Raw genomic sequence first — 12590 nt, 5'->3', positions numbered from 1 at the left:
TAAATGAATTTACTAAAAGATAAAATATCTTATAATCCATCAGTTCTGAAATAGTCTATATTCTAGCTCTAAAATTTATTTTAAAATACTCTACATTTTAGCTTTTAGTCAACAATAACACTGAAAATAAAGTGATTTTTCTCTCTTTATTGGATGTTGTTATCTTTAATGTAGCTTGATTGGTTATTCATATATCTAAGTAGTACTAAAAAATGCAAATACTAGCTTATTTTAGTTTTTTCTAAAATATAGACTAAATTAGAATGGAGGGAGCGAACGGAGGGGATACGTAATTTCCTTTACAAAACAATGATACGTACCTGAGTCGAATTAAGCTTCGAGATTAATGTCCCACTGGATATTCCTCACGTAAAACACAAGAAGTAAGAACCTATTTACCATTGGACGGTTATGCCGAAGATGGAGAACAACATTGGTCATGCTTATCTCACGGTTCTTTTTGTCCTATGGCCACATGGCAAGATATTCCTCCTAGTTTTCTTCAAGAACTCGATCACATCGCCTAGTATACCTGTTATATAAATGCAGCTACCTCTGATCAAATGTTGCAGTAACAACAAACAAAACATAATAGCTTTTCACATCGGTCCAGCAAATGCCATGGCGGCAGCCGACACAGGCCCTCATGGCCCGGAAGCAGCTCAAGGTGCTCCACGCCCTGGACGTGGCCACCACCCAGCTGTACCACTTCACCGCCATCATGATCGCCGGCATGGGCTTCTTCACTGACGCCTACGACCTCTTCTCTATTTCCCTCGTCACCGACCTCCTCGGCCGCATCTACTACGACGACGCAGTGCTCCCTGTCCCCGTCTCGGCCGCCATTAACAGCGTCGCCCTCTGCGGCACGGTGCTGGGGCAGCTCTTCTTCGGTTGGCTTGGCGACAAGATGGGCCGGCGGCACATCTACGGCGTCACCTTGAAGCTCATGGTCGTCTGTTCCATCGCATCTGGCCTTTCCTTCCACCACTCGCGTGCTAGTATCGTGGCCACGCTTTGCCTCTTTCGTTTCTGGCTTGGTTTTGGCATCGGCGGCGACTACCCACTTTCAGCGACCATCATGTCCGAGTACGCGAGCAAGAAGACTCGTGGCGCCTTCATCGCGGCCGTCTTCGCCATGCAGGTTATGAATCGTACATCGAAGTTTGATTTTGCTTCTCACTAGTCAATTAACTGTGGTACACATATATGAACCTCTATGCAGGGTTTGGGAAATCTTGCTGCTGCGATAGTCGCCATAACCATCTCACAGCTGTTCAAAAAATATGCACCGGGTTATGAAAATGACCCCCACTGGTACGCCGACTATGTGTGGCGCATCATTCTGATGTTAGGCGCCGTCCCTGCGATCCTAACATACTACTGGCGCATGAGAATGCCCGAAACGGCGCGCTTCACGGCGCTCATCGCTAAGAACATCAAGCAAGCCGCGTCAGACATGACCCTGGTCCTGAACATCGACATAACCGCCGAAAACGGAGAAGCAGATGCGTTGATCAGGGAGCACGAGTTTGGTTTCTTCACCATGGAGTTCCTCCGTCTCCACGGCCTACACCTCGTCAGCACCACCTTGTGTTGGTTTATGCTTGACCTGTCATTTTACCAGCTCAACCTGTTCATGAAGGACATATGTGCCGACATTGGCTGGATTGGTAGCGGGAGCACGATGACCCCGCTCGAACAGACGTACAAGATCGCCCGGACGCAGGCTCTCATCACCGTCGCTGGCACGCTACCAGGCTTCTTCTTTGCTATCAAGTCCATGGACAATCTAGGCCGGGTCAAGATGCAGCTGGTAGGGTTCACCATGATGAGTGTATTCATGCTTGGCCTTGCTATCCCACAAGTGATATCTACAAGCATATGGTATTCACACTATGGGCACATATGCTTTGCCGTAATGTACTCCGCCATAATGTTCTTCACAAACTTTGGCCCCAATACCACCACCTTCATCCTTCCGGCAGAGATCTTCCCAGCACGTATGAGATCGACATGCCATGGCATCGCCGGTGCTGGCGGAAAGGGTGGTGCGATCATCGGCGTGCTTTGGTTCCTATATGCCAAAAGGTCTCTCTCAACTACACTCTTCATGCTAGTTGGTTGCAATATAGTTGGTCTGGTGTTCACATTCACCCTACCAGAAACCAAATGGAGGTCCCTTGAAGAAGTCACTGGCGAGAGAGAGAATGATAAGGATCAGAGTGGAGTTTCCCTTGTTCGAACACCTCTTTTTTCCGTGTAGTACAAAAGGTATACCATGTGAACTTTGGATGCAAGACATCCAAGTGGTTAATGTTAGGGTAATAGACTGTATATATTACCAGGGGGCCAAAGGACACAATATATAGTACAGATACATGTGCAAATATGCAGGAAGCCCCCTAACATATGGGGAAACTACAATATACAAATATATACATCTAACACCCCCCCTCAAACTCATGATGGATCCACAACACTGAGTTTGGAGAGTAAGAAGTCATGTTGCGCTCTGGTTCGTGCCTTTGTAAAGAAATCCGCCAACTGCAAGTCTGAAGGCACATACTGAAGCACAACAACCTGAGCCTGTACCTGAGCACGTGTATAAAAAGCATCAACACCAATATGCTTGGTAACCTCATGCTTGATCGGATCACGTGCAATACTAATAACACATGTATTGTCAGACAAAAGTGGAGTGGGTGTCGTAACAGAGACCCCAAAATCTGCAAGCAACCACCGTAACCAGGTCACCTCAACAAGCAACAAGGCCATAGCCCGCAGCTCAGCCTCAACACTCGAACGAGAAACCGCTACCTGTTTCTTCGTCTTCCAAGCAACAAGCGAACCACAAAGAAACACACAGTAAGCAGAAAGTGAACGACGATATGTAGGATCACTCGCCCACGTAGCATCCGAGTAGCACTGGAGCTGGAGAGAGCTGGAACTAGGAAAGAAAAGGCGACGAGTGATCGTGCCACGAAGATAACGAAGAACACGGAGGAGATGACTATAGTGAACGGTGGTAGGAGCTGAGACAAACTGACTCAGAATATGAACAGGATAAGAGATATCAGGACGAGTGACAGCAAGATAAACAAGACTCCCAACAAGATGGCGATAACGTGTCGGATCAGGAAGAGGATCACCATCAGTAGGACGAAGCTTAACATTAAACTCCATAGGAGTCTCAACGGTGCGCTCATCCCCAAGAGCAGCATGAGCAAGAAGATCCTGAATATACTTTCCTGAGAGATAGAAAAGCTATCAGAAGTGGAGGAGACCTCAATCCCAAGTAGCGAAGGGGACCAAGATCAGTCATAACAAACTGATCATGAAGACGAGCCTTGACAAAGGCAATATACTCAGGATCATCACCAGTAATGATCATATCATCAACATAGAGAAGGAGAAGAGTGCGCCCACGAGGAGAAGTGTGAGCAAATAGCGCTGGATCATGAACGCTAGGAGAGAAACCAGTAGCAGTCACCACAGAGGCAAAGCGCTCAAACCAGGCACGAGGGGCCTGTTTCAGGCCATAAAGAGAATGCCGAAGACGACAAACCATCCCATCGGGAACAGAATACCAAGGAGGAGGCTGCATGTAAACCTCCTCACTCAACTCGCCATTAAGAAAAGCGTTCTGAACATCAAGCTGAGACACATACCAGCGTCGAAAGAAGCGACAACAAGAAGAATACGCACAGTGGTCATATTAACCACAGGGGCAAAAGTCTCATTATAGTCACGGCCGTGCTCCTGCTGAAAGCCACGAGCCACAAGACGCGCTTTATAGCGCTCAAGAGATCCATCAGAGTGGGTCTTAATTTTATAGACCCACTTACACATGATAGGACGAACACCAGGAGGGGGAGAAACAAGATCCCAGGTGCTAGTGCGCTCAAGCGTAGCAATCTCCTCAGCCATGGCAAGCTGCCATTTAGGATGACGCTCGACATCCTGATAAGAAGGCGGCTCGGAGGCAATAGAGAGACCATACTGGCTAGGAGAGTAATGGTCTGGAGCACGACGCTGATGAACAGGCCGTGAAGAGGAAAGCTCATCGGCGGAAGATGACTCATCGGAAGAAGAGGAAGAAGGAACAGCAGAGGAAGGGTCCGAAGCCGGAGAACAAGGATAACTAGGGGAACTAGACGGAGGAGAGGATGGCGCCGAGGTCGAAGGGGTGCATCAGAACTAAGAGGTCGAGGAGAAGGGACATCGGGAGGTGCATCAGGAAATAGAAGAAAAGATATATCATCCACCGGGTAGGTACCAGAGGTGGGGTGAGGATAGAAGGGACGCGTCTCATCAAACGTGACATCACGAGAGATGCGCATCCAACGACGATAGCCCTTATGCTCATCACTGTATCCGAGAAAAACACACTGAACAGACTGAGCAGTCAGTTTGGTGCGTTCGCGAGGAGGTAGGAGGACATAGCAAACGCAACCAAATAAATGAAGAGTCGGGTAGTCTGGAGAACTACCAGAGAGACGCTCGAGAGGAATGCCACCTTGAAGGGCAACAGAAGGTTGAATGTTAATGAGGTAAGTCGACGTAGCAACAACCTCAGCCCAGAAATGCGGCGGAAGAGATGAAGCAATCATCATAGCACGGGTAGTCTCAAGAATATGATGATGCTTACGCTCGGCGACACCATTTTGAGCATGCGCGCCGGGACACGTGAACTGAGCGAGGGTGTCCTGCTCAGCAAGGACACCACGCGGGTGCTGGGAGATATACTCACCTGCAGAATCAGCACGAAATACACGAATAGGCGTGGAATACTGAGTACGAACCATGGCCGCAAAGCGCTGGTAAATAGAGAGCACCTCACTGCGAGAGCGCATAAAAAACAACCAGGTGTACTGTGAAAAATCATCAATGAATAAAATATAGTATCGATGACCCCCTTTTGAAGCAAAGGGAGCCGGACCCCAAACATCTGAATGAACTAAATCAAAAGATCACTGAGATATAGACACACTGGTAGGATAGGAAAGCTGAATCTGTTTACCTAACCTACAACCCTGGCAGTTTAAAGACACATCTCCTGAGACAGACCCCATAAGACCACGACGGACTAATGACGATAAACGGGAGCCACAAAGGTGACCCAGACGATGATGCCACTACTGAAAAGATCTAGTGACGGAAGCAGCAATCGCAGGAGAAATGGCCGATGAAGTGTCAGCGGATGCAACGCGAAGCCAGTCTAACTCCCATAGCCCCGGAGACTCAAGGCTGTGAGGGCCAGCTCCAACCAGGGCCTGTGTACGGTGGTCCTGAACAACATAAGAATCAGCGTCAAGAATGACGCGACAACCAGAATCAGTAAGATGACTAGCAGAAAAATAGATTCATCTTAAGACTAGGAACAGGAGAAACGTCAGGAACAGAGAAAGAGGGAGTAGAGAGAGTGCCTCGACTGAAAACAAGAAGAGAGGTACCATCAGCCGTGATAACACGGACATGAGAAATAAGAGAACGAAGAGCAGAAAGAATAGAAGATGCAAAAGTCATATGAAAGGAAGCTCCAGAATCCAGATACCACGGGGATGACGTACCTGACTGTGTACAAGATGGTGGTCGCGTGGTGCCAGAAGAGCTAGGCACAGAACCAGCAGTACCCGACGAGGAAGAGCCTGTAGCAGCGAGCAGACCACGAAGACCACGGATAATGTCCTGCTCAGAGAGTGCAACTGCAGAAGATCCTGAAGAACCAGCCTGCTGACGAGCATGGTACTGCTGACATAAACTGGGATCCCTCCTCCAGCATCTAGATAAATCATGGCCAGGCTTGCCACAGTAGGACCAGGGAGGACGAGGAGGGCGGATCTGACCACGAGGCTGCTGAGGCTGACTCTGGCCCTGGACTGGAGGAGTAGAGAGTATCGGCGGTACTGGAGACCGCAACGAAGCCGACGACACAGGAGGACCACGAGCAGATGGCACAAGAGGACCACGAGCAGCAAGTACAAAGGGAACCTCAAGAAGACCAGCACCACGAAGACGAGTCTCCTCAGCACGAAGCTTAGACAGTACCTTAGAGAGAGGAACACGGCCACGAGCAAGCAGCTGGGCACGACGAGGCTCAAACTCCTTGCGGAGCCACGACAAGAACTCATATACGCGCTGAAACTCCAGATCCGCGTGCACAGTCAGACAACAGGGACAGGTGGCACACACAGCTGTACGAAGAGAATCAAGCTGAGGCCAAATAGCAGCACTCTGAGTATAGAACTAATCAATAGTGGAATCACCATGCTGAAGAGCATGCTCCTAGCGAACCACAAACAGCTAAAGAGCATCCCCAGATGGCTGATAACGCTGACGAAGAAAAGCCCACTGAGCAGGAACAGTGGGAAGACCCATGAACTCAGTAGCATAGTGAGGCAGAACACTGGAAGTGAGAACAGTAGCACGAGCATCCTCATCTATCCACTGAGTGTAGTCAGTCAGATCTAGCCGGTACGTCGCAACAACGGCAGAATACTCCTGGACCTTCCGGTCATACTCAGCCAGAGCAGTATCATCAGCACTCTTGGCTGCATCCTTGACCTCCCGAGTAGCATCGGCGGCAAGGGCAACGGGCGTTGGTGGAATAGGCGCCGTAGGAGCAGTGGGGCCTGGCGGACAGGGGACCTCGCCAGAAAGCACACCCCAAAGACGAAGACCGCGCATGTGGACGCGCATAAAGGTAGCGAAATCAGGATAATTCGCGCCATCAAAAATCACCGAGCAGCGAGGAATCGCAAGATAGCCCGACGAGAAAGACATAGCTTTTTTTTCTACGACGAGATATAGATTGGGTCAACTCCCGATCGAATCAGAGAGAACGGCGGACGTGGGTGGACGTGGACAAGAGCGCAGCACGCAGATGTGGGTGGGCGGGTGGCCGGACGTGGGTGGCCCGACGGAGTGGCGGCGGACGGCCGGATGGGGGTGGCCCGACGCGGGCGTCGCGGCCGGACGTGGGCGGAGTGGCGGCGGAGAGCTGGCGGGCGGAGGCCGCGTCGAGGCCGCGGGCAGCAGCAGCCGCAGCGGACGTGCGGTGGCGGCGGAGAGCTGGTGGGCGGCGCAGCCGAGTTGGAGGCGGCGTGGCCGGAGAGAGCTGGCCGGAGGGCGGCCGGACGGGGGTGGCTGGCGACGACGTGGCCGGAGGAGACCGGAGACGGAGCTGCGGCCAGAAATGGGAACCGGCGGTGACCGGGGCGAGTTGGCGGCGGCTATCACGGGATGTAAACTCGTGGCTCTGATACCATGTTAGGGTAATAGACTGTATATATTACTAGGGAGCTAGAGGCCACAATATATAGTACATGTACATGTGCAAATATGCAGGAAGCCCCCTAACATATGGGAAAACTACAATATACAAATATATACATCTAACAGTTAAATCTAAAGTTCAATAGTGTGACCTTTTTTTTCGTATGCCAAGGACGATCCCTATCTTATTATTATTGGTGGGGATTTCAATTTTCTTAGATTCAGACATGAGAAAAGTAAATGCCAGTTTAATAGTCATTGGTCTTTCTTGTTTAATATTGTTATTGATAACCTAGAATTGATAGAGGTCGCTATGGTTTGTCGATAATTCACTTTGGCCAACAGTTTACCCGACCCAACATACGAAAAACTAGATCGCGTGTTAATGGACACTACTTGGGAAGATAAGTATCCTATGGTATATGTACGTGCTCTGGAGCGTATTGAAAGATTGTTTGACCACGCTCCATACTTTTGACTACTAAAAATCCAAGACCTCCATGTAAGCGTCCGTTCAAGTTTGAACTTGGATGGCTACAATGGGAAGGATTTCATGATATGGTTAGAAAGGTGTGGGAAAGACCAGTGGCCGGTAACACCCCAATTGTGAAGTGGAATAATAAAATACGTGCCTTACGCAAACACCTTTTGGGATGGGCTAGTCATACAACTGGTATTCTCAAAAAGGAGAACCTTCGCTTATCAACCATTACTGATGAGTTGGAGGCTTTTGCCAAAGTAATACCGCTATCGACCCATGTGGTTGATTTAAAGAACCAATCCAATGCTCAATTAGCGGGTCTTCTTAGGGAGGAGGAGTTGAAATGGTATCAGCGTTGAAAGGCTCAATTCATCTTGGAAGGAGACTCGAATACTAGATACTTCCATGGAATTACCAATGGTCGTCACATGAAAAAGTGTATTCAATCTCTAGTACATGATGAGGAGATAATTGAAGGTCATCATCAACTCAAATCTTATATAACGAATTATTATAAAGGTCTATTTGGTTCACCAGAGGAGAGTTCTTTCTCTCTGGATGAGTCTTAGGTGGACAACATACCCCAAGTGTCAAATGAGGAGAATGAATTACTGGCGGCTCCTTATTCGGAGTTTGAAGTAAATAAAGCTATTTTTCTACATGGAACACAACAAATCCTCGGGTCCGGATGGGTTCCCTGCTGAGTTTTATCAGACTTTTTGGACACCATTAAAGCGGACCTTCTACAAATGTTTAGTGTTTTACACGATGGACAATTAGAATTATTTCGTCTAAATTTTAGCAATATCATCATGTTACCTAAAGTTAAGGAGGCAGAATTTTTTTAACAATATAGACCTATGTGTCTTCTGAACGTAAGTTTCAAGATTTTTACGAAAGTGACCACCATTAGACTTAATACAGTGGTTGATCATGTGGTGCTACCGTTGCAGACCTCGTTCATGCAGGGACGCACTATCCTAGACGGGGTAGTTCTCTTGCATGATACGGTGCATGAGTTACACACCAAAAAGATGAAGGTGGTTATTTTAAAACAAGATTTTGAGAAGGCCCATGAAAAAGCTAAATGGTTCTTTCTCGAACGGACGCTCAGGATGAAAGGATTTTCACCTGAGTGGCGTGCTTTGATCAATTATTTCGTGCGTGGAGAAAGTGTTGCGATCCGGGTTAATGATGATACGGGTCGATATTTCTAGAAAAGGAAAGGCTTGTGCCAAGGCGGGCCCTCTTTCCCCACTATTATTTAGCATTGCGACGGATATGCTCGTTGTTTTGATCGAACGTGCTAAGTCTATTGGTCAGATTGAAGGAGTGATTCCACATCTTCTTGATGGTGGTCTATATATCCTTCAATTCCCTGATGATACAGTTTTATTTATGGAACATGACTTCGATAAAGCTCGAAATCCCAAGTTAATCTTGGCTTCCTTTGAGCAATTGTCGGGTCTCAAAATAAACTTCCATAAAAGTGAATTGTTCTGCTTTGGCGACGCCCAAGACTCAGCAGCCGATTACGCGGAATTGTTTTTGTTGTTGGCAAGGCTAGTTTCCTATTAGCTATTTAGGGATCTCAATCCATTATTGGAGATTAAAAATTGCTGAATGAAAACTAGTGGAGGAAAGACTTCAGAAACGACTTAGTAGTTGGAAAGGAAAATTGTTATCCCTAGGAGGAAGACTGGTACTCATTAACTCAATGATGTCTAATATGGTACTGTATATGATATCTTTCTTCCTATTGCGTAAAGGTGTTCTATACAAGCCCTATTATCGATCGAAGTTCTTTTGGCAAGAGGATAGCGAGAAAAAAATATCGACTGGTTAAATGGAGTATTATATGCCATACCAAAGATCTGAGTGGGTTGGGTGTTCATGACCTTGAGGTCAAAAACTCAGCCTTGCTAGGTAAGTGGTTGTTCAAGCTTCTTACCAAGGAGAATGTATGGAAGATTCTCGCTAAGAGAAAGTACATAGGCGGGAAAACGTAATCCCAAATCCTCTGAGAACCTGAGGACTCGTATTTCTGGGCAGCCTAATGGCTACGAAGAAGTTTTCTTTCGATATGGTACTTTCTCGGTTAAAGATGAATCACATTTTCGGTTCTGGGAGGATTCATGGCTAGGGGATAGGCCTCTTGGTGAATAATATCCTGTGTTATATAACATTGTTCGTCACAAAAGTGATATCATTGCTTTAGTAATAGCGAGCTCACCCCCATCGGTGACGTTTAGACATGATTTGTATGGTCTGAGTCTAGTTGCGTGGAACGCCTTACTTCATCGTTTGGAATCCATTCAACTTTCCGCATGCCCTCATAAATTTCATTGGAACTTACACTCAAATGAGAAATTTTCAGTAAGTTCCTTATACAATGCGATTATCCTATCAGATATACCAGTTGATAAGAACAAGAAAATTTGGAAGATAAAATGAATACCACTAAAAATTAAGATTTTTTGTTGGTACTTACGTCGAGGGGTGATCCTAACCAAAGATAATTTTATTAAGCGCAAATGGCTCGGAAGTAGTTAATGTATGTTATGTCATCATAATGAGATGATTAAATTAGTTTAGCTAATATCTTTCGTAATTGGCTTCATAGTATTGATCGCAGGTTTAGAATGCTTATTTGGGTGAGAGTGATTGCCATTGTATGGACCCTATGGATATGTAGAAATGATAAAAAAAATGATAAGAATTGGTCTATCTTGCAGGTTATTTACAGATGTACCGATATTTTCCGTTCGTGGTCTGCAGTGCAAAGGATGGAGACCGCGACCTCTTTACGGAGGTATGTACACGGTTGGAGACTACGACGAGGGAGACTTTTTCCCAAAATAGGTGGCAGCATAATCTACATATTGGGCCACCATATTCTCTTTAGGCGGTTTTACATTTGCTCATGATTTATATGTAATTCGCCCTTCTTTTTGTTTCTACTTTTAGACCTGAGAACGGCTATGTGCATCCTGATTATGCAGAGGCCGGGTGTAATTGCTTGAATAGAAAGCATCAACACCAATATGCTTGGTCAGCTCATGCTTGACCGGATCACGTGCAATACTGATAGCATCTATACTGCCAGACAAAAGCGGAATGGGTGTCGTAACAGAGACCCCAAAATCTACAAGCAACCACCATAACCAGGTCACCTCAGCAATCAACAAAGCCATAGCCCGCAACTCAGCCTCAACACTCGAACGGGAAACCGCGACCTGTTTCTTCGTCTTCCAAGCACCGCGCGACCACCACCTTCTACACAGTCAGGTACGTCATCCCGTGGTATCTGGATTCTGGAGCTTCTTTTCATATGACTTCTGCGTCTTCTATTCTCTCTGCTCTTCGCTCTCTTGTTTCTCCTGTCCGTGTTATCACGGCTGATGGTACCTCTCTTCCCGTTTTCAGTCGAGGCACCCTTTCTACTTCTTCTTTCCCTGTTCCTGATGTTTCTCATGTTCCTAGTCTTAAGATGAATGTGGTGACCCAGCGTACCACTGCATGGTGTAGTACACAAGTCGTTGACATAACACAAGTGAAACACCGTTCCACTCATATTACATCTCTCAGAGTGGTACAACAGAAACATATGCGAGTCCAAGGTATGTCTATAGAAGGATACACAAACTGTTTACAGAAGATCAACACAGCCTCCTACTTTACAGTGAGGTAAAACTTCAAATAAAGCTCCAGAAGAACGACTCGTAAAATAACTTATTGCTAACTCCAACTTAAGAGCTACTCCCTCCTTCTCAAGGCATAGGGCGTAAAATTCTTTGCACGCCGATTAAGGAGGTTTCCAGCCATGCAACTCTTTCCTAACTTGCCCCTAATTAATCGTTGGTTAGTTGAGTATTTTTCTCACCTAGCATTGACTGCCTCCTCGGTTACCTTTTCTCTCTTCACGCATGCAACATGCACAACCAATGAAAAGGCTGCAGTAACTGCTCCTCTTCTTGTTTAATATTCTTCCACGCATGCAGGGACATGAAAAAGCGACGTTTGGTATTAACTGCTAGCGATTTTTAAGGTGGAGCACTGAACAAGCGGGGGGTAATTTTGGAAGATTGGCGTGTTAATTGCATCTAAACGTGCTCACGCCTTATGCTTTGATGAAAATTCGAAAAAAAATATACGCCCTATACCTTGAGAAGGAGGGAGTACTTGGCTTGCTATAGACATCTAGCTACTTAGGTGCTAGGATTAGGGAAATGTTCCCTTCTATTACTAGCCTAAGTTTCCATTTTAGCTGATGCAGAAGTTGACTCCATTGACTTCTTTGATTGTATTCTTCATCTTGTTGCAGTTGACTCCTTTGTCTTCGAGTTCCACGGTAGTTTATCCTCCGGTGCCTCCATAGCTAAGCAGGGGATTTAAGAGTGGGATGAGTACGAGCGTACTCAGCAAGTTCATATTAGGAAATAGGTGTATCATGCACTAGCTACAGCCACAGACCAGAAAGTCATAGGCCAATGCAAGTTTTCATAAACATTTCTTCAAAAGGTTTATTTTATTCTGAAAACTATACCCGTCAGTCTTCACAGGTTGACCAGAACTTCATGGAGTTCCTTTCCTGCCGCGTTCGCAGTTCCCTTCCCGGAACAAGGAGTGACAGACCACAATTTGATACACTCTCGAGAGGTGCGTTACTTTTCCCATAAGAGATCCCATCCTTTTTGCCATCCGCAGGGACTTGCCCCCGTTCACACTTCCTTCGGTGTGAGGCCAGGTATGAAAATCCAAGCCCACACCGCCTTCTCCGCGACCCTGCAAACCCACCCTTTTGTCCACCCGTACACCCCCGGTAGACGTC

The 12590-nt window shown here is 46.8% G+C and overlaps 1 protein-coding gene across 1 annotated transcript; it reads left to right on the top strand.

Moving 5' to 3' along the window:
• Positions 1 to 616: 616 nt before the first annotated feature.
• LOC124670211 (probable inorganic phosphate transporter 1-4) lies at positions 617 to 2266 on the top strand. The gene is made up of 2 exons (XM_047206723.1): positions 617 to 1144; positions 1226 to 2266. Exons 1-2 carry the CDS (start codon positions 617 to 619, stop codon positions 2264 to 2266), a joined length of 1569 nt encoding a protein of 522 aa, XP_047062679.1.
• The last annotated feature ends 10324 nt before the right edge of the window (positions 2267 to 12590 follow it).

Source organism: Lolium rigidum, chromosome 7, assembly GCF_022539505.1.
Source record: "Lolium rigidum isolate FL_2022 chromosome 7, APGP_CSIRO_Lrig_0.1, whole genome shotgun sequence".
Lineage (NCBI taxonomy): Eukaryota > Viridiplantae > Streptophyta > Magnoliopsida > Poales > Poaceae > Lolium > Lolium rigidum.
This window is presented reverse-complemented; position numbering and strand designations above follow the sequence as displayed.

Coding starts and splice junctions, on each gene's coding strand:
- LOC124670211 (XM_047206723.1), top strand. CDS start 617: ATGCCATGGCGGCAGCCGACACAGGCCCTCATGGCCCGGAAGCAGCTC. Junction 1,145..1,225: donor CGGCCGTCTTCGCCATGCAG/GTTATGAATCGT, acceptor ACCTCTATGCAG/GGTTTGGGAAATCTTGCTGC.